At 45.8% G+C, this 22,485-nt stretch overlaps 1 protein-coding gene across 11 annotated transcripts in view; it reads right to left on the reverse strand.

Moving 5' to 3' along the window:
- The window catches only part of PIK3R5 (phosphoinositide-3-kinase regulatory subunit 5), an 87,568-nt gene that overhangs the window by 27,059 nt on the left and 38,024 nt on the right, over window positions 1-22,485 (reverse strand). For 4 of the 11 annotated variants that reach the window (XM_061391023.1, XM_061391020.1, XM_061391022.1 and 1 more), the window contains exons 2-5: window positions 11,714-11,829; window positions 9,443-9,543; window positions 6,354-6,422; window positions 5,436-5,574 (exon numbers count right to left, since the gene is read on the reverse strand). In XM_061391023.1, the coding sequence (XP_061247007.1) occupies window positions 5,436-5,574; window positions 6,354-6,422; window positions 9,443-9,543; window positions 11,714-11,816 (412 nt within the window). In that variant the 5' untranslated portion in view covers window positions 11,817-11,829. Of the gene's footprint in view, window positions 1-5,435; window positions 5,575-6,353; window positions 6,423-9,442; window positions 9,544-11,713; window positions 11,830-13,371; window positions 20,708-22,485 lie in introns of those variants that run through there. The other 7 variants (XM_061391026.1, XM_061391017.1, XM_061391018.1 and 4 more) reach the window with 4 other exon arrangements.

The raw sequence follows: 22,485 nt of genomic DNA on the forward strand, positions 1-22,485 counted from the left end.
AAGGGAAGGATGAATGGAGAGAGTAGCATGGAAATATATACTATATGTAAAATAGACAGCCAGTGGGAATTTGCTGTGTGACACAGGGCGCTCAATCCAGTTCTCTGCGACAGACAACCTAAAGGGGGAGGGATGGAATGGGAGGTGGGAGGGAGGTTCAAGAGGGAGGGGACACATGTATCCCTGTGGCTGATTCACAATGATGTATGGCAGAAACTGGCATAACATTGTGAAGCAATTATCTTCCAATAAAACATTTTTTAAAAAAGATAATGTCAAAGGGTTTTCTCCCCACTGTATGATGTTTCATTCCCCTATATGACGTTGACTAATTTTGTATCTAATTCTGCCATCTTTTCGTGGCTTAGATGAGAAATTTATTTCAGTTTCTGATACCCTTCTTTAAACTGCCTCTCCCACCTTCCTGGCTGGTTCCCTCAGTAACGAGTTGGAATGCATCTTTGACACAGGCTCACTATACATCTGTTTGAGTTTGAGGCTTTTTAACTGTTTGAAAAGGATTGTCTGGCACGAGCAAATGGTTTCCTATTTCGGTTCTGCTTCCCCTGGAAGAGGAGGCGTTGTTGGCATGGGCAGCCTGGCCTGAGCATCCCCCTCCACCACTCGCTTGGTCCCCAGCGTACCTGAGCCCTCACATGGTCCCAGGGGCAAGATCCAGGGGAAGACCCTCAGCAGTGAGTGGCTAGGGTTCCACGAGCCCTCACTGCTCTGAGTTTAAGGACTCTCACTCCATTTCCATCTCCAGCTGCTGCTCTGCTTGGCTCTCCTCTCCCCAATAGAACCCCGAGTCCCAGTGTCTGGGCCTCCCCACAGCCCGCCTCTCAGCTCCACATCTGTTCGCTGGGGGCTGCTGGGAGCTGAGTTCCTGCTCAGTTGCCCACAAAAACATCTCAAGGCATAGTGTGCGGGTGGCAGAGGGCAGCCAGCTGGTTCCACTTGAAATTGGGAAGCGGTCTCCCTGCACGCAGGTGACAGCCCTCCCCTGGACCCATTTCAAAAAGAATGTCATTTAGATCTTAGGCAGAAACTGAAGGTCCTGCCAAGACATTTGCATTTTAAATCCTTTCTGTCCTGTTACAGAAAAGAAGAAAAGCTTTGCCTTCTCATTAAAGGAATTCTGGTCACCACCAAGAAGCCCAGAAGCAATCTAGATCTGTTTGTTTGGGGGGATAGTGAGGAGGAAGGGAATGAAAGAGATTAAATTGATTTGTTCATTTAGGGTGCCGTGGAAAGCGAGGTTGGCCTACTTGTCTATTTATCACATGCCTTAGCACCTGTCTTTGTCCAGCCATTCTCCTGAGAGCCTCCCTGATTTCTTGATTCTTCCACCCAAGCCTCTGCCAGGAAGTGAGGCTCATGTAGTGCAGAGCTTTTGACTGAAGGACACCTAGCCTGTACCTATCCAGGCCCTTAGTGACTGTAATGACAGCTGAATGGTTGGGCAGACAGATCAGCTGATAGGTTGGAGGAAGATAGATTAGCTGATTGGTTGGGCAGACAGATAAGCTGAATGTGTTATGTGCTAAGTTGCTTCAGTGGTGTCAGACTTTTTGTGACCCTATGGACTGTAGCCTGCCAGGCTCTAGGCTCTTCTGTCCATGGGATTCTTCAGACATGAATACTGGAGTGGGTTTCCATGCCCTCCTCCAGGGAATAATCCCAAACGAGGGATGGAACCCCGCTTCTCTTACATCTCCTGCATTAGCAGGAGGCACCACCTAGGAAGCCCCTGATTGGCTGTGAGTGAAGTCGCTTAGTCTGTCCAACTCTGCGACCCCATGGGCTGTAACCTGCCAGGCTCCTCCGTCCATGGGATTTTCCAGGCAAGAATACTGGAGTGGGTTGCCATTTCCTTCTCCAGGGGATCTTCCCCACCCAGGGATCGAATCCAGGTCTGTCTGCATTGCAGGCAGACGCTTTACTGTCTGAGCCACCAGGGAAGCTCTGTGGTGGAATCAAGCCCAACCTCATTGGTTGGGGGCAGACAAACCAGATGATCAACTGGGAAGGGAAGTCATACATTTCTCCAAAGCACTTTTCATATAAAGCTTCAGTCTGGAGCTTTCTAGGATCCATTAATTACTAGGGAATAAGATTCAGCACATCTGTTCTGTGTGTATTTAATGCCCATGATCAGACACTTAGATAGTCTGGGTACTAAACAGAGCCTGGGGCATATACAGATTTAAAAGAATAAAACAAAAATGGGATTACAACACACATAGTGTTGGGGGGCCTGCTTTTTTACTCAACAAGTTACTAAACGTCTTTTCATCTCAGTAACCTTATTTCTATGATACCATTTGACTTAGTTACTTATTTTGGGCTATGCTGGGTCTTTGTTGCTACTCCGGCTTTCTCTAGTTGAAGCAAGCAGGAGCTACTCTTGAGTTGCGCTGCGTTGGCTTCTCATTGTGGTGGCTTCTCTCGCTGCAGAGCATGGGCTTCAGGAGTTGCAGTTCCCTGGCTCTAGAGCACAGGCTCAGTGGTTGTGCCGCACAGGTTTAGTTGTTCCACAGAACTGGAGCTTTCCAGATCAGGGGGCAAACCCATTTCCTGCATTGGCAGGCGGATTCTTAACCACTGAGCCATCAGGGAAGCCCTATGATCTCATTTTAAATGACTGAGTAGGATTCCACCAAATGACTCTGGTACAATATATTCAACTATTAATATGTACAATATTTAAGTTTTTTGGAATTGGCAGATTATTAAAAAGAATGCAGCAATGAACACCTTTGTAGCTAAACCTTTGCACATCCATAATTATTCATCAGGTTATAAACTTCCAGGAATGGAATTTCTGGGTGGAAAGATAATTATTTTTAATGCTTTAGAGAACACCCTCCCGCCCCACTTCCTGAGCAACACTGGTATGTTTGTTCTATTTTTAGGTTTACCAATTTGATAGGGGGAAAAGGTGTCTTCACTATTTAGTTCTGCATTTTCTTTCCTACTAGTGAGGGTGAATATTTTGGAGGGGTGCTGCTCAGCTGTTAATGGTTCTTTCTGGATGTGCTTGAATCATATCCTCGTATTGATACTTCCATTGGTGTGTTTGCTTATTTTTTCAATTGACAAAAGAACTCTTCATGGGCTTGATATATCATTTGTTGCAAATATTTTTCTTAGTTGGTTATTTACTTTCCACTTACGGTGGGTTCTGCCATAGAGAAGCTTTAATTTCATGCTCTCAAATCTGTCAGCCTTTTATTATTTGTGCCTTGGGTTGGGGGACACATTTGCCATCTGTTCTCCACTCCAGGCTCATATAACCTATTTTTCTTCCATTACTTTCATGGTCTTGATTTCCACACTTAAACATTTAATCCATCTGAAAGATATTTTTATGCTTGCATTACCACTCAATGCTTTTTGAGATAGAAGTTTAACCGATCCAATTCTCAGTCTGTCAATTATCCTAATACCATTTATTAAATGACCAATTTTTTCATTACTGACTTATGGATGCTTCTTTATCATATAATACATTTTTATACAGTTGATCCATTCTGAGACATTCTATTTCATCCCATTAATTTATCTATTCTTATACCAATACTGTACTATTTTAATAACAACAGCCTTATAGTACTTTTAAAGACCTAGTAGGGAAATATTCCTTTCTTAGTTTTCCCTAAGAATACATAAATAAATACATAATAAATGCCACTGTAGAGCATTTATTCTGTTCATTAGACTTTACTTTGTCAAAATTTAAAAGACATTGGTATTTTTGATCACAGTTACACTTATTTCCATGATACTGGATGTTATTACAATATTGATTCAATCCAACAAAGTCTCTTAAATTCGTCATCCTTCAGTAAAGTTTGCTGTCTCTGTATAGGTTATTCACATTTCTCTCTTTATTTTATATTTTTAGTTGCTATTTTAAATTATTTTTCCCCATTATGTTTTCTTATGAGTTGATGCTATTATATGAAAAAGCTCTTAGCTCCCTGATTATTAGTTTGACACTGCTTTGGGTGATTCTCATAGTCTTGACAGATAAGCAATTGTTTGAACTCTGTGAAATTAAATTATCTTCTCTGGAAGAGGAAATATTCTTTCCTTTTGTCTTTTTGCATAGGCAAAATCATATAAGCATAAAGAGGAAGGTTGTTAATAATGGAAATGCTTCTAGTATTTCACTATGGGTTGTTACCTTATTAAGGACCCTTCCATATATTAATAGTTTCCACATATTAGAGGGGCTTTGAATATCAGGAATGGTTGTTGAATTTTTTTTTTAACTGAGATATTTTTATTCAGAATAGATACTGAATTTTATCAAATGTTTCAGAGGCATCTACTAGGATGCTTAAGTGACTTTATTCCTTTGAGCCACTGATATGAGGAATTACTCAAACGAGGGGCCACCTGTCAGTAAATTGTACTTGATTATGTTTTTCTTGCTCTTACAATAGCTTTGTTAGACCTTGTTTCCATGTTGGTGAAAGCAGTGGTCCCAACTCTTTTTGAACTTCCCTGGTGGCTCAGATGGTAAAGAATCTGCCTGAAATTCAAGAGACATGGGTTGATCCCCTGGAGATGATCCCCTGGAGAAAGGAATGGCAACCCATTCCAGTATTCTTGCCTGGAGAATGCCCTGGACAGAGGAGCCTGGCGGGCTACAGTCCATGGGGTCGCATAGAGTCGGACACGACTGAGTGACTAACACTTTCCCTTTCCAGCCTTTTCTGGCACCAGGGACCGGTCTCGTGGAAGACAATTTTCCCCCAGATTGGGGGGGGAGGATAGTTTCAGGATGATTCAAGCATATTACACTTACTGTGTGCTCTATTTCTATTATTATTACATCAGTTCCACCTTAGATCAGCAGGCACTGGATCCTGGAGGTTGGGGACCCCTGTGTTATGGCACCTGCAGTTTCTCAAGAACCCTGAGTTCCACTCGCCCATACCTGTCATGGTGTCCGTCTACCTATTCATTCCTGGCACCAGCCACCTTCCCTGGCCAGAACCTAGTCCATCACACACGCATCCCCCTATCTGCTCTGGGGTAAAGAGAACAAACAAGGGCCTCTTGTCAACACTGTGGGGGCTTCTCTGTCTGACCTGGGCAACCTCAGAGACCAATCCCTTGGCAAACCAGAGCAGAGGCACAAGCCATGAGATGGGGTCTCCTTAACCTGAACCTCTGCTCAGCTCCTCCTGAGAATTCCTCCTGGAGTTCCTGCTGGTGTTCACGGCTTTCAGTCTTCTGGTTTTGATGTAGACATGGAGCGTGAGTGCCGTATGAAAAGGGACTCCAAGGTAGTGAGGCGGGCCATGGATAGAGAGAAGCTGAGGGATGCGAGGTGAGGAGGGTCCTAGCCCAGTTTCAGAAGGGTGGGAAATCTCCTGACTTGTAGGGTCCCTGCCCCATGTGCTGGCCGCCTCCACACTCACCTGGGGCCTTCAGTTCAGCATCGATGAAGGTGAGCAGTTCCTGGCAGATGCTACAGTAAGGAACGGGCCAGGTCAGGAATCGGTGGTAGGTTCTGGATGCTTTCAGAAGGAGGTCTGAGTCTGGCGGGAAGTGTGGCGTCTGGGGTGGAGAGGGAGCAGCAGGCAGAGAAGTCAAGTGAGAAAAAGTTCAGTGATGTTCCAGGGCAGACCTGGCTTCTTTCTGGAATGTTCCACCAAGGGGACACCTTTCCTGGCAGCAGTGTGTCCCAGGGAGAAGGCGGGCAGAATTGAAAGTTACCCACAAAAAGTGAGTTACAGACAGCCGGGTGAGATGGTGCCCAAGGATGTCTCTACGACAGGGGCATGGCTTTCACCAAACAAAACAATTTACCAAATTCTGAAAAGCTGTCCCCTTGGAGGTCATCCTAAATGGGGCCACTGCTGCCATGGGATAGTCTTCAGGGCTAAATTGTCTTTATTTAAATATCCTCATGAGAGGCAAATGTTTATTCTTTGCAGTGGACTGACTCAATGTACATGGAGTCATCTGGTGCCACTGGTCTGGTGAACAGGGGGTGACCACACTGGGGGAACTGACCACTGGGGGTACAAAAGGAGGTGGACACCACATCTCTTAGCAGAATCTCTCTGTGACTGGGACCAGGCTGTGACTGCATCCCTTCCATGGGTCCCCAGATAGTCCCGGCACAATGGTGTCCATGGGAGTCACTGGAGGTCTCTCAAATGGTCATCTGAAGCCATCAGAGGGGTAACACCCATTGCAGTGTCATTGGTGGACAGTTTCTTTCGCTATGCCTTTATCCTCGGAACTGTGAGGGCTCTGCCCCCCACCCCCAGGAGGCTGTTCTTCCCTTCCCTCCCCCGCAGCCCCCAAGGCTGGCCCATCCGGGAACTTACACAGAGGACAGTGGAGTAGAACAGCAGGGCCAGGGGGGCCAGGAGGTCATAGGTGCCCTTCTCTTGAACCTGTATGGAGGACAGGATGGGGAGCGGCTCACTCATGGGGTGTGCAACCCATTAAGTGAAAAGTAATCCCAGGACAAACTTTTAGAAAATAAAAGTTAAAAAAAAATCCCTCAATATCCTCCTTCCAAACTTAGCCATGGCTAATATTTTAACTTACTGCTCCCTACACCATGTTTCTCTATGTACTTTCCTTTGCAAAGTTGTAATCATTAGGTGTGTATTTTTATACTTCATGTCTTTTACATACAGTATGATAAATGGATTTCTGTCTTGCTACATCATCTCTAAGACCACCTTTTTCCCCCTCCTGGTTACACAGTTATCTATTATTTGTGTTGTATATATGTTTTCCAGTTTGTTGTTGATCTTTTAATTTTGTGGAGTTTTTAAAAAGTCTTTATTGAATTTGTTATAATATTATTACTTCTGGTTTCTTTTTTATGTTTTGTTTTTTTGGTCACAAGGCATGTGGGATCTTAGCTCACCGATGAGGGATCAAACCCGCATCCCCTGAATTGGAAGGCAAAGTCCTAACCACTGGACTACCAGGGAAGTCCCAATTTAATGGATTTTTTTTTAAATGTACATAAATTACAGATGTTAACTTTTTCCTTTCTGGATTAAAAAAGTTAAAAAAAAATTTTTTTTCCCATGTTCTCTGGCCACATCCTGCAACTTGCAGAATCTTAGTTCCCCAGCCAGGGATTGAACCCAGGCAACAACAGTGAAAGCACTGAGTTCTAACGACTGGGCCACCAGGGAACTCTCTAAAATTTTATAATGTATTAAATTTTGTTTCTACTCTTGGGTACTATTCATCATTTTTATTAGCTGTATAATACTCCTTCTGGTAGAGCTCCATAATTTATTAGCTTTGTTTTATACACTTGAAATTATTTCTTGCTATTCCAAGTACTCATGCAATGAAAACTTTTGTGCACACTCCTATAATTTGGATTATCTATCTATGACAGAGTTCAAGAAGTAGAATCAATGGTTCAAAGACTATAACCATATTTATGATCTTGGAAATATATTGCCAAACTGCTTTCCCAAAGAATTTTGCCATTTATAAATCTTTGTATGTATGAAAGTACCAGTTTCACCACACTTTTCCCTGCAAGGGTTATTTCAAAGTTTTTGCAAATTTGCTGGGCAAAAGCTGTGTCGTTATGGTTTTCATTTGCATTTATTTTATTATAACTAAGGCAACATTTTCCATATTGTTTACAAGTTCTGTTTCTTCTTTTATGAGTCATCTCTTTGATAGAGCTCACCCACTCCATCATAAACACACATATATACACACGATTTGGAATTCTTTGGTTAAAATGCTAGTGGTCTCCCCACTCATTGTGGAATTCATGGGGGCTAAAGAGGCAGAGAAAGGCACACCACCTCTGCTGTGGCCGGTGATGTCAGCAGGATGAAATTTAGAATTCTCCTCTTTTACCCTGAAGAGGCTACGTGTCCAGCACATCTGCTGCTCAGCTGGCCCCTTCTATTGGGTTAGTTAAAAAGTTCACTTGGGATTTTCTGTAAAAACCCACGTGAACTTTCTGGTCAATCCAATACAAAACCGTTCCCTATTGCTACACAGTGGTTGTTCCTTTATATTTGGGTTCATAAGATAAGCAGCCTTGAAGTGGTTTAGCCCTTCTAAGCTGGTCTGCTTGTGACCAGAGAAAGCATCAGGTAAATGGTGGTGTCAGAACTGGCCTTGAGTGTCTTGATGAACCAAGACTTTCTTCTTACAGGTAAAAAACCAGCTGAGAAAGACACGTGTTTTCTAATGTAGTCATGTGTTAAAAAAGAAAGAAGAAAGAAAGGAAAACTTTAAAAACTCTTATAATAAAGTCAGTCTCTGTAGGGACTTGTGGCTGCTCTGGAAGCCTAGCCCGAACCAGCTTTAAACCTACTCTTCTTTAAATCATAAAAGCCTATTTATTGAACTGTCGGGCTTCTCTGGTGGCTCAGTGGTAAAGAATCCGTCTGCAATGCAGGAGACGTGGGTTCAATCCCTGGGTTGGGAACATCCCCTGGAGGAGGAAATGCAACCCACTCCAGTGTTCTTGCCTGGAGAATCCCATGGATAGAGGAGCCTGGCGGGCTGCAGTCCATGGGGTTGCAAAGAGTTGGACACAACTAAGCGAGCAACTGAGCACGCACGCACATCGAACAGTTAGAGGAGGTCTTGGCTTACTTCTCCAATCAGATCAGTTTTCACTTTTGTGTTTTTGTTCTCATGGGACTTTTCGAGGAAAGGAATTTGGCAGAGATTCCTCTCTCCTCTGTAGTCAATCCTTTGACTTATAAGGAGTGGGTGGGCTAAGTCACTTCAGTCATGTCCAACTCTTTGTGACCCAGACTGTAGCCTGCCAGGCTCCTCTGTCCATAGAATTCTCCAGGCAAGAGTGCTGGAGTGGGTTGCCATTTCCTTCTCCAGGAGATCTTCCTGACCCAGGGATTGAACTGGCGTCTCTTATGTCTCCTACACTGGCAGGCAAGTTCTTTACCACTAGCGCCACCTGTGACATAAAAACACTGTCTGTCATAAGAAGCAGCGTAAACTTGGGCCCCTGGCTCATACAGCATGCATTCTTAGTGAAAGTACCATGTCCCTCTCCTGAGGACTTAGATCCACAAGCACCGCTGAAGCAGAGAACTCAGGCTTCCAGTGCCTCCAAGCCCCCTGGTAGTCCAGGCACCCTCGAACTGACCTTCAGAACATGCGTTCTAAGTCGCTTCTGTTGTGTCCAACTCTGTGCGACCCTATGGACTGTAGCCTGCCAGACTCCTCTGTCCATTGGATTCTCCAGGCCGGAATACTGGAGTGAGCTGCCATCCCCTCCTCCAGGGGATCTTCCTGACCCAGCAACTGAACCCATGTCTCTTATGCCTCCAGCTTTGGCAGGAGGGTTCTTTACCACTGAGCTACCAGGGAAGTCCTGTGGGGACCTATGTCTCAACTCTACAAGGCTGACCCAGTGCTGCCCTTCAAAGCCAAGCTGAGCCCTCACCTCTCGGGTCTTCTGCAGGATCTGCTCCAGGAGGATAAGGAAGTGGCCCGGGTCCCTGCTCACCAGCTCCTGCAGGCTCCAGCAGTTCAGACACAACCCAGCTGGAAACGGAGGAGAGGCCAGGGGTCAGTCAGCTCAGGGTTGGAGAGAATTGGGCATCCCTGGGGCTGCACTGGGGCATTACCTTCTGATGGAAGACTCTCAGAAAATTCTAGACCAACACACTGGACCCTATCAGGCCCCATCTAGATAATAGTAAGCTTCTTCCTACTGAGACAGGAGGTTCAAGTGACACAGAGGGGCTGGGATCTCCCTTAGAGGCCAAGGAACAGGCCACGACTCTGCTCCTTGTCCCTCCAGAGAGCATCAGCCTGCCCACAACCTCTGAGATGCAGGGAAGGGGGACAGGAGCAGAGACGGCTGGAGGAACAAGAACAGGTGCCCCACAAGCTCCATCCCAGGACATGAGGCTGAGTCTGTGACAGCCATGGGACCTCCAGGGACTATCGGGTGGTGGAGCCTGGGAAGGGGAAGCACCATTCATGTCTGCTTTAAAAGTGACAATTACTACTTTGTCACCCTGTAACTTCCCCAGATTTTTCTTAGTTTGTCAATCTGCTTCCCTGCAGCCAGTAAGGGTAAATCCTCAAGTTAAAGAGGCGGTCATGGAGGCCTGTGTGTGTGTGTGAGATAGGGGGGTGAGAGCAGTGTGGGCGCAAGTGGCCCCCTCTGTGTCTGAGCTCCTTCCAAAGTCCTGAAGGTCCTGAACACTGCATTCCTATGGTCACAGGTTTTGGTAACTTTTGCCAAAGTCGGATATCTTTGCATTCTTTAACTTAAAAATGGCCCCTCAATTCTGTAAACTTAGTCTCCTTAAAACCTGGGTGGGAGGCCAGAAGGAAGAAAACTGCCATTTATTGAGCACCTACTGTGTACCTTTAGTCATGTACGGATGGGAGAGTTGGACCATAAAGAAGGCTGAGCACCAAAGAATTGATGCTTTTGAACTGTGGTGCTGGAGAAGACTCTTGAGAGTCCCTTGGACTGCAAAGAGATCAAACCAGTCAATCCTAAAGGAAATCCATCCTGGATATTCATTGGAAGGACTGATGCTGACGCTCCAATACTTTAGCCACCTGATGCAACGAGCCAACTCACTGGAAAAGATCCTGATGCTGGGAAAGACTGAAGGCAAGAGAAGGGGGTCAGCAGAGGATGAGATGGTTAGATAGCATCACTGACTCCATAGACATGAGTTTCAGCAAGCTCCAGGAGATAGTGAAAGACAGGAAAGCCTGGTGTGCTGCAGTCCGTGGGGTTGCGAAGAGTAAGACACAACTGAGCAACTGAACAACAAAAACTGTATCTATAAGTTGGCAGGCTTTTCATACATCACCTCCACTGAGTCTCCCATCCTCTCCTTGGGAAGGTGGTTCCTGCTATTATTATTCCCATTTTACAGGCAAGGAAGTTGAGCCCTGAGAGGCTAAGGGACTTGCACAAGTTCCTACAGCCCATGAGAGTCAGCTGTAAGTCAGATCTGCTTAATTCCAAAGGCCAAGGAAAGCCTCTCTGAGAAGGTGATGTGTGAGCTGAGACTTGAATGAGAAGGAGCCAGATCTGCAGAGTTCTGAAGGATAAATCCCAGGCAGCAAGTGCCAAAGGTCCTGAAGTAGGGAGGAACCAGGTATATTCAAGGCACATGGATGTCTATCTCATAGGGTAGTTAGGGAGGCAAGTGAGATAGGGGAAATCTTTAAAAGCATAAGGAGATATTATAGTTAGGCACCAGCCTTGGAGACACAACTGCCCCAGTCTACAGATACCCCCGTTTCTCAGTCCTGGGGATCACATGACATGGAGAACTCCTACTTTCTGAAGGTCTGCCGAGATTCTCCATTGTTTTATGGGGAAGAGGAGGACGAGGCTCTGGAGAGAACTAGAAATCAGGTAAAATGGGAGAATTATGGGGAGGGCTGTTCATGGAGTCTTAGCTGCTTTTTTGAAATCAGCAGCTGTTTCTAAGCAGACCTTAGGGACATAGGCTTCCAGCACCCAAGGAGGATGAAGAAGACAGCATGGGGGAGAGGAGAAACGCCCGCCCCCTGACCCAGGGCAACTCTCCGTCAGGTGCCCTGCTGCCGAGCACCTGCCTAGGTGAGGTCCGAGTCAAGCAGACAGGGTTGGAACCAGAATCTGCCCGCCCGGGCCTGGCCCAGTGTTCCCTGCAGCCCCTCAATGCGCCTCCTCCCCAGCTCCCTGGGAACCTACCTGACCAGGAGGTGGAGCGGCGGCTGAGGCTGAGCCCATGCAAGCAGCGCTCCAGGGCGTGCTGGATGCGGTCCTCCGTGCATGTCGTGGCCCCTTGCTGCATCCTGAGTCATCGCCTGTGTGGGGGACAGACACTGGTCAGTCTGGAGACCCTCAGGCTCAAGGAGCACATGGCCGAGCAGGGCAGCCAGTGGAGACAGTGGGCACTCACAGCCCCGGGCCGTCAGTTGGCTGCCTCCAGGGCTGGACTGGCCCCTGGCTGTGCCGCTCAGAGAGGCAAGACAGGGCACTCGGGCCACCCAACAGCACAGGCTAGGGAAGTGAGGTGTCGGGGGAGGAGGGGAGTGGAGATGTGTGGGCCCCACAGGCAGGGGTGAGTGTCTCCAAGAGCCTGGGGAGTGCCCGGGACATGGACAGCCCCATTGCTGGGCAGGAGGACCTCAAAGGAAAAACCAGCATCACTTGGGGGACTTTCTTCTGAATTTCCAGGCTTGAGTCCCCCAGCCCCCAAGGACGGGCAGGCAGGGAGCCTGTTCCTGATGACCACATGGCAGAGATCCCCCTCAGTGTGTCAGGGGCCTCCCGCCTTCACAGGCGCCCCACCCCCAGCACACCATACCCTCTGCTCAGGTGCCCAGGCCCCAGGCACCCGGTCCTTTCCTGCCGTCACCTCCACTTTGGCTGTTTTTCTTTGCTTTCTCTGAGGCTTAGCAAAGTTACCAGTTACTCAAAGACCTTCCTTAGCTTAGTCTTTCAGAGAACCACCTTCTCTTTCCTGCTGATGAGGGACAGGGGTACTGAGCTCAGGCTGGAGGGCTGCTGAGGAGGAGATCTAAGAAGGGGTTTTAGTACCAGATGGGCAATGGTGCCAAGGGCCCCATTCTGAAAGCCTGCAGCAGGGCCAGCTTCACACTGAAGCATGGGCTCCTGGGTCCCCAGGGAAGCTGTGACAGGTCACCTAGTCAAGGAATAAGCCTGGTGTTTGGCATCAACAGACTTGGACTCAAATCTCCACTCTAGTATTTGCTAGCCACGCACTAGGCAACGTCTTTCACTTCTCTGTATTTCAGTTTACTTAGCTGTAAAATGGGTATGATAAGGGTACTAAGCCTCCAGGGCTGTTGGGGAAATTCAATGCCAGGGTGGATGCACTGAACAAGCTTTCAAGACAGGAAAGCGTTCCTGCTACAGTCTTTTCCGTGATCCCTCTTTCCTAGGAAATTTCCCTGCATTCACCCTGTCCAGGCTGACCCCACAGTTGGCCAGTCAGGCCAGGTCACAGAGGGAAGCAAAGGAAGCAGTTGTCCAGCTCTGTGGAACAGGGGATGGACCCAGAAACCACAAGCAGAAGCACAGAGCTCAGAGCTGAGCCATGCAAATGACATGCAAAGACGCAGGACATCCTGGCCTGGACCCAGTGGTCAGTTCACAGAAGCCCAGCAGGCAAATCCTCCCACTTCCCCAGCCAGGGAGGAACAAGACACCGAGGGAAACAGAAGCCCTTTGTGAGCAGCTCAGCATCACCTCACTTTAGCGATGTCCCTGGGATGGCGTGGGGGCAGGCCCCCCGGGAAGCAGTGCGCATGCATTCTTTCCTCCAGGGATTTACTAACCCCCACGCACTAAAAGTGGCCCCGCACTAGGTGTAAAGAATTCACCTGCCAAGGCGGGAGACGCAAGAGACACGGGTTCAATCTAGGATACTAGGATGAAAAGCTGGACTGGAGCTATTTTGTTGATTCTTCACCTGGAGGGCCTCCAGCCTGGTAAGGGAAACAAAGCAGTAAGAGGCTGAAGACTGGACACTTTGTGGGGAAGCCAGAGGGAGCGTGGGCACTCTGTAGCACAGAGAGGTTAAACAACTTGCCTAAGGTCACGCAGCTAGGGGTGGCAACCCAGACAGTCTGGCTCTGACTGCTCCTTGGCCCAGTCAGATACAGTTGCTGGGAGAAAAATAACATTTTTTGTTACTACCGTGGCGAGTGTAGACTCAGTTAACTAACATGATCTTGCTTTAGGAGACCTCCATTCCCAGCACACGTGTCTATATTAGCTGCCCACCGCAGCCCTGCCTCCTCCAGGAAGAGGACCAGGACCCCCAGAAGCAAACAACCTCAGCTGGACTGAGTGATGACCACGATGGCTCAAGGGGCCCAGGTGTTCTCTCGCTCAGAGAAAAGGCAGAACCTGGTGTGTTCCTTTTCCCTTCGCTCAGTCATGTCTGACTCTTTGTGACCCCATGGACTGTAGCCTGCCAGGCTTCTCTGTCTATGGGATTCTCCAGGCAAGAATACTGGAGTGGATTGCCATTCCCTCCTCCAGGGGATCTTCCTGATCTGGGATCAAACCTGTGTCTCCTGCATTGGCAGGTGGATTCTTTATCACTGAGCCATCCCGGTGAACTAAGTTTAAAGGTCCCTCCATCCAATCCCTGCTGCAACAGACAAGCTGGCTGTCAGGAGGCAGGAATGAGTGCCCTCCGATGTCCCAGCATGTCTGATGCAGAGGCAGGACACAAACGCACATCCTCAGCCGACATCATGTCTGCCGCTGCCCCATCCTCAGAGCAGTGTCCTGGGCTGCTGACAGTGGACGCATGGACGCTGAAGGCTGCTCCCCAGCACCCCGTCCAGTGCCACGGGGCCAGGCTTCTCCCTGTCTCTGGGCCCCAAGCGACTTTCCCATCTCCAGGCCTCCGTGTCTTTGGCTGCTCATTCAGAGACAAATCAAGACCTTATCCTTGAGGAACTAGGCAGTCTCCCTGGTACCCTGAGGCCATCTTGAGCTTGACCTGGCTCTTCACAGAGGCAGGACCTCCCTGAGGTGCTGGGTCCTGGGAGCCGAGGGATGGGAGCCTGGCCGGGGATCCTGGCTGCACTGGGGGGGTTAGCCCAGCACACTGCGGTTCACAGCCCAGCCCTCTGGCAAGCTCACTTCCGTCTGATGAGTCAGTCATCAGCCGCCTTTGGTGACTTGTCAGCAGAACTCCAGTGGCTTTGGGCAGAGATGAAAGGGGAAGAGGGGGTACCTCTCCCTCCCTAGGATGATGACTTTTCTCAAAGGCTTGGTGGGCAAGGCCTGGCTTCCCTTGGCATCCCCCTACCAACCCCCCAGCCCTCAGCCCTGCCACCTTACTACCAGGAGGTCAAGTTGTGAAATTCCAGCTGCTGCCAGGAATGGGAATTGCCCCCCTCTTTCACCCTCAGTGGGGTAGTGTTGAAACACTCAACAACAGGGCCTGCCTCCACCTCTGAGTTCCTCTTCTGAGCCAGTAAGGATGAGTCCTCACTGGGGACCTGAGCAGGACAGTGAGGCCAGTGAGGTCTGATGGCTCAGGGGTGTGGGGAGCAGGTGCTGGAGGGCAGAGGGAAACCACCTCTTCTCATGATGACATGACCCCACGATGCAAGACAGGAGGCGCCTCCCCTCATGGGCAGGGTCGGCCTGGTTTCCTGATGCAGCCCCACATGTGGCCATGAAGAAAGGTTCTTTTCTTGAGGGATTTAGTGGAAAACAGCAGAATTGTGGAGTCTACATCTCCTAGAGAGGGAAGTGTGGGCCTCCAGGCTCTGGCAACACTCCACACTGCTAACTTTGTGTTCTGGAATATTCCAGGCCCACGTTTTGAAGACTTACTCCCAAAGGTGGACATATGAGAAACACCAAGGCCTGTGGTGCTGGGCTGGCCCCACTGCTTTGGTCCTGGGTCACCCCTCCCTCTCCCCCTTCCTACGGTCGTCTGAGGCTTCATCTCCCTTCTGTATCACCAGTCTCCTCCTCATGTCTCTTCATAAGGCAGAATCTCTTCTTTGAACTAATTTGTAAAAATTTCATTTCCAATACAGGAAGGATATACCAGAAACCAAGGAGACTGGGGTGAGATGGAAGGGGTAACGGAATGAGATGGGGGGTAAGGAGGAGTAGCTCTTCTCTGAGGAGACCTTCATACATGGCTTCAACTCTTGGAACCATAGCAATATTTTACATATCCCAAATGAAATAAATAGAGGACTTCCCTGCTGGTCCAGGGGCTAAGACTCTGCGCTCCCAGTGCAGGGGGCCCAGGTCTGACCCATGGTCAGGGAACTAGATCCCACATGCTGCAACTAAGACTCTGTGCAGCCAAATACATAAATAAATTTAAAAAATTTTTTTAATGAAATCAAACCAGGATCTGGGGAGGAGTGGGGGGAAAAAGTAGGAACCAAACAACCAAACAACAAATTACCTTAACGACTATTAAATGATTAGTAGAACCACACTGTAAGGAATGGGAATACAGAAACTAACCTGAGTAAAACAGGAAAACAGTACTTAGTGGAAAACAGTACTTCCACTGCATACTGTAAGGCTAAAGACAAAAAGAACCATATATGAATACTGCGTTCTAGTTACTAAACTTGCTTCTTATAGAGATGTGGGTTATAAATCCTGAAACTCCTTCATGTGTATGTTGGGTGTGTGTATGCTCAGTCATGTTTGACTCTGTACGACCCCATGGACTGTAGCCCACCTCCTACTACTGTAACCCACTGCTCTGTCCATGGAATTTCCCAAGCAACAATACTGGAGTGGGTTGCTGTTTCCTTCTCCAGGGGATATGCCCGACCCAGGGATCAAACCTGTGTCCCTTGCATTCCTGCACTGCAGGCGGATTTTACCACTAGCACCTGTATGCTAGGACCGAACAAATTTGCAAACAGATCACACATATCGAGAGCCAGTTTCTTACTGTTAGAGAAAGAAGTTACAGACAAGGAAAGGGATAAGTCTAGAATGAACCAACTTCTGGTGTAGGACTGGAATTGGAGAAATCAGTATCAACTCATGGGTTTTAATGTCTACTCAGAAAGATATGTATCTGTTCAGTTGCTCAGTCGTGTCTGACTCTTTGCGACCCCATGGACTGCAGCATGCCAAGCTTCTCTGTCCTTCACCATCTCCCAGAGCTTGCTCAAACTCATGTCCATTCAGTCAGTGATACCATCCAACCATCTCGTCCTCTGTCATCCCCTTCTCCTCCTCCCCTCAATCTTTCCCAGCATGTGGGTCTTTTCCAATGAGTTGGCTCTTCACATCAGGTGGCCAAAGTATTAGAGCAACAACAACAGATGGACACATATAGAAGTGAAAAAATCATTTGTGTGGACTATGAATTAATATGCGTACCTATATTTTCTAGCTCTGACTGTTGAGAGAGCCTAGAAACAATGACTTCCCAGTAATGATAAGCACCCCCAGCACCCAGACTTTGGTTTCTAAATATCATTTTCCAATCAAAGGAACCAAGGCTTCCTAGACAAACAGCTGATTTTAGGATTGGGGCAGGAAATACAGAAGATAAATCTGGAGGCTTGGTACATCTTGTAGAACCAGAAAATAAACCAATATTTAGAAAAAGATGTGTGCATGCTCAGTTGTGTCTGACTCTTTGTGACCCCACGGACCGCAGCCCACCAGGCTCCTCTCTCCATGGGATTTTCTAGGCAAGAATACTGGAGTGGGTTGCTATTTCTCCCTCCAGGGTATCTTCCTGACCCAGGGATCTAACTTGTATCTCCTGTGGCTCCTGCATTGGCAGGCAGATTCTTTACCACTGAGCCACTGATGGGGAATGTTAAAAGGCACAGGAGCCAACTTACAGGAGCTTCCAATGGTCAAAGCCAGGATAGTCTGAACAACTAAATAATGAAAGTGTTGGATAATAATTCACAGGATGAAATAAATACCCATAAGTCTACACTAATGTCATAAAGTATAAAGTAAAAAAATCAATAAATGGAAGAGAAAGTACAGGTCTTCTTCACAAAAGAATTCTAGTTAATAAATGTAACAGGAATGAGAAAAATACAAAATGACCATTACACCAACACCACAGTTCTAATTATTACAGGCAAGATCCACCAACAGATACTAAAATCTGTGAGTGAAAATCTGAGAGAAAACAAGATATGTGCATAGTTTTTGAGTATTTTCCCCAATAAACTGATCAATTACAAGAAAAAATAATGTCACAGTAGAGAAATCCAGCCCTACTTTGACTTCATGACTAAATTTAATATCACCAATAATAACACGTGTCAACATCACGTATCCTCCCATATCCTGATTCAAGTCACTACAAGAGACACAACATCACTTCTGTGGGATTCTTGCCAAAAATTCCCAACCACACAAACCAAATCATGAGTAACCATTCAAAACCAAACGTAGGGACTTCCCTGGCGGTTCAGTGGTTAAGGGTCTGCACTTCCAAGGCAGGGGGCACAGGTTCGAGCCCTGATGGGGTAGTAAGATCTCACATGCCTCAGAGTGTGGCCAAAACAAACAAACAAAACAAAAGAACTGAATGCAGACAAATTCCATAATATAATTTACCAAAGAGTCAAGGTCATAAAATATAAGGGAAGACTTAGTAATTGTCACAGACAGGAGGAGACTAAGGAGACACAAAAACTAAATGTGATGTGGGGTCCTGGACTAGATTCTGGAACTGAAAGGGGATGTTAGGGGACACTGGCTAGAATTCAAGTACGGATGTGGATCACTATCATTTCCTGGTTTGGATAATTGCACCACGTCATATAAACTGCTAACGTTAAGGGAAGCTTGGTGAAGAGTATGTTGTTGCAGTTGTTGTTTATTCGCTAAATTGTGTCCGACTCTTTACGAGCCCATGGACTGTAGCTCGCCAGGCTCCTCTGTCCATGAGATTTCCCAGGCAAGAATACTGGAGTGGGTTGCCATTTCCTTCTCCAGGGGACCTTCTTGACCTAGGGATCAAACCCACGTCTCCTTGGCAGGAGGATTCTTTACCACTGAGCCATCTGGGAAGCCCTGGTGAAGGGTATACCTGGGTCTATACAATGCTTTAATAGTTACCTAGGCTTTACATAACCTTTATATATCTTTCCAAGTGGGTATGCAAAGCTTCACTGCCCTTCATGAACTTGATTAGATTTAATGAACAGTCACAGGTCCTAATTACTTGTGGGTGGACCAGTGCAGAACTGGCTGCCTCAAAATCCCCTAACCCCATGTTCCTAAACTGGAGTTGAGAATCTCTAGGGTTTTAAGAGGGTCTCTGAGGCCTTTCTGGAAGAATGCTTAAACCGTATTTTCATTTTGATGGCAATTAGGAAAAATTAGTATTTAATAGTTAATACAAGGCTGAAGCTGAAGCTCCAATACTTTGGCCATCTGATGTGAAGAGCTAATTCATGGGAAAGACCCTGATGTTGGGAAAGATTAAGGGCAGGAGGAAAGGGGGGCGACAGAGGATGAGATAGTTAGATAGTACCACCAACTCAGTGGGTGTGAATTTGATAGCGGAGAACAAAGGAGCCTGGCGTGCTGTAATCTGCGGAGTCATAGTCAGACACTACTTAGCAACTGAACAACAACATTAATATATTCTGGAATATCTTGATAACACTATGACCAAATGTTACCATAAAATGTTGACGCATTTGTTTCTATCATCAATTTGGTGTCCCCTAAAGGAACAGTGTTGTTAGTGTCTGGGAGAGCTCAAGGTTGTACATAATGGGTTAATAAATGAAAAATATTTAGAACAGTGCCTGGTACATAATATACATTCAATAAATGTGTTCAATTAGCTATCAGGGTGCTTTCTCAGTATACACATTTCAACTCTAGGTGGCTTTGAGGTCAGGCTAAGAAAACACTCCCTGGATGACTCTGATGTACAGTAACATTTTCTATTTTACAAATACACTCATCCCCACATCCCCACCACACACATGCATCATACACTAGACCATGAGACTAGAAAGGCCCCTTATAGACCATCTAGTGCAACTCTCCCATTCTACAGACAAGAAAATGGGGGCTCTGAGCAATGAAGGACTTGCTCAGATTAGAGAGTGGCAAATCTCATATGATCCAGCAATCCCTCTCGTGGGCATATATCCAGACAAAACTATAACTGGAAAGGATGCATGCACCCCCTACATTCATAGCAGAGCTGTTCACAATAGCCAAGACATGGAAGCAACCTAAATGTCCATCTACAGATGAATGGATAAAGAAGATGTGGTACATATATACAACGGGATACTGCTCAGTCACAAAAAAGAATGAAATCATGCCATTTGCAGCAACTTGGATGGAACTGTAGATTATCATACTAAGTGAAGAAAGTCAGAAAGAGAAAGACAAATCAATGCCATATGGTATCTCACTTATATGTGGACTCTAAACTATGACACAGATGAACTTATCAATGAAACAGAAACAGACTCACAGACATAGACAATAGATTTGTGGTTGCCAAGGCAAAGTGGAGTAGGGGAGGGATGGAGTGGGAGTTTGGGATCAGTAGATGCAAACTATTATATAGAGCCTAGATAAACAAGAAGGTCCTACTGTAGAGCACAGGGAACTATATTCAATATTCTGTGATAAGCCATAATGGAAAGGAATATAAAAAGGAATTTATATACATATATGTGTATATATATAACTGAATCATTTTGCTGTTCAGCAGAAATTAATACAACATTATAAATCAACTATTCATCAATAAAATTTTAAAGAAAGTGGTGAATCTATAACTAGAATCTGAGTCCAGAACCTCAGGACAGTCATGCAACCCTCCGGATTGAGTGAGAATCAGACACTATTGTGCGGCAGTGAGTGACCTCTGCTCCTCTCCTCAAGGTTAATTTTAGAATTCTTTTTCAAATTTATTCCAGAGTTTTGGGGCTGTGTAGATATTCAACTACTCCTGGGTCAATTTTGCAAATTTAAATTTTCGGACGGTATCATTCATCTTAGTCAGATTTTTAAATTTCTTAGCAAGGATCTAGGTCTAGAATTTCTATATATTTTTAAAATTTATTTTTGAATCTTGCGATTTTAGCTCCTCTCTTAATCTGACTATTGTAATATTGTTTTCTCTTAAAATAAGAATCCAGATTTGTGTTAGAAATTTTCACACATCACAATTCCTGAAATAATTATTTTTGAAATTTATAGTAAACATAATAACTACGATAATTATAGTTTTTTTTTTCCTGAACAGTGGCTTTAAGTTCAGTTTATTTCATTGCTTGCTGTCTTGTTTTGTACCATTGTCGGGAAGATTCCCTGGAGAAGGAAATGGCAACCCACTCCAGTACTCTTGTCTAGAAAATCCCATGGACGGAGGAGCCTGGTGCAGGTTACTGTCCATGGGGTCACAAAGAGTCAGACACGACTGAACGACTGCACTTACTTCACTTATCCTTATCTACGAGTTCTTAATTTTAATTCATTTGTTGCTCAGCCACGGTATTTCGAGTAACTCCAGGAAGAGTGTGTGGGTGAGGAACTTTCTGAGGCTGTATGTGTCATGTGTCATTCATGGAGGCTTACTATGAATTACAGCTTTGCCAACTATAGGACTGGCATAATGTATACTTCTTCACCCTCAAATTGTTTATAGAAAGCCAAAATAATGAAATGAAAAATGGCTACCACAAATAAGAGAATCAGATAAGGTGGCTGCATACAAATTAAAGTAGAAGTTAATATCATTCAGACACACAAAAAACAGAAATGGTGTTGGAAAGAGACCCACCTACACAGCAACAAAAAGAATAAAATAAGAGAAAATAAGCTTTTAAAATCTGCAGGAATTCAGTGAAGTAAAACTTTTGAGGAACACAAAGGAAGGCAAATAAACAGAAATGCATAACCTTTCGGTAGACAGGAAAATTCAGTATCATAAAGAATTAATTCAAAATGAATCAGAGAATGAAACGTAAAGAGTTTAAACTGCAAAACTCAGAATAAAACAGGAGGAACACTTCATCACATTAGCTTTGTCAATGAGTTCTTGGAAAAGACACCAAAGCACCGGCAATAAAAGGGAAAAATAGATAAACTTGACTACATTAAAATATAAAACTCTTGCATCAGAGGGAAAAATCAACAGAGTGAAAAGGCAGCCTACAGAGAGGGAGAGGATATTTGCAAATCGTTTATGTCTAACAAGGAGGTGATATCCAAAATATACAAGGAAGTCTTGCAACTCAACACAACAAAAAACCCAATTAAAAATGGTCAGAGGTCTTGAATAAACATTTCTCCAAAGATACACAATTGGCCAATAAGCACATGAAAAGATGCTCAACATCACTAATCACTAGGGAAATCCACATCAAAACCACAATGAGGTACCACTGCACACCCATTAGCATAGTCATTATGAAAAACAAAAATAAGTGTTAGTGGGGGTGTGGAGCAACTGGAACCCTTGTGCACTGCTGGTGGGAAAGTAAAATGGGATAGCCAGTATAGAAAATGGCACGCTGATTCCTCAAAAAATCAAGAATAGAATTACCACATGATCCAGCAATTCCACTTCTTGGCATATACCCCAAAGAACTGAAAGCAGAGACCGGAACATATTATTGGACACCCATGTCCACTGAAGCAGTATTCACAATAGCCAAATGTAGAAGCCATCCATGTGTCCACGGACAGACGAATGGATATCAGACGTGGTCCGCACATACAATGGGATAGTATTCAGCCTTAAAAAGGAAGGAAGCTCTGTCACGTGCTCCATCGAGGAAGAATCTTGAGGACATCACGCCAAGTGAAATAAGCCAGTCACAAAAAAACGCTGTATGGTTCCACTTCTATGAGTCTCTAGAGTAGTCAAATTTGTAGAGACAGAAAGTTCAATGGTGGTTTCCAGGTGTTCAGGAAAAGGGGCGGGGGTTATTTCATGGGTATAGAGTTTTAGTTTTACAAGATGAAAA

The sequence above is a fragment of the Bos javanicus genome, chromosome 19 (assembly GCF_032452875.1).
Source record: "Bos javanicus breed banteng chromosome 19, ARS-OSU_banteng_1.0, whole genome shotgun sequence".
In the NCBI taxonomy this organism is placed as follows: domain Eukaryota; kingdom Metazoa; phylum Chordata; class Mammalia; order Artiodactyla; family Bovidae; genus Bos; species Bos javanicus.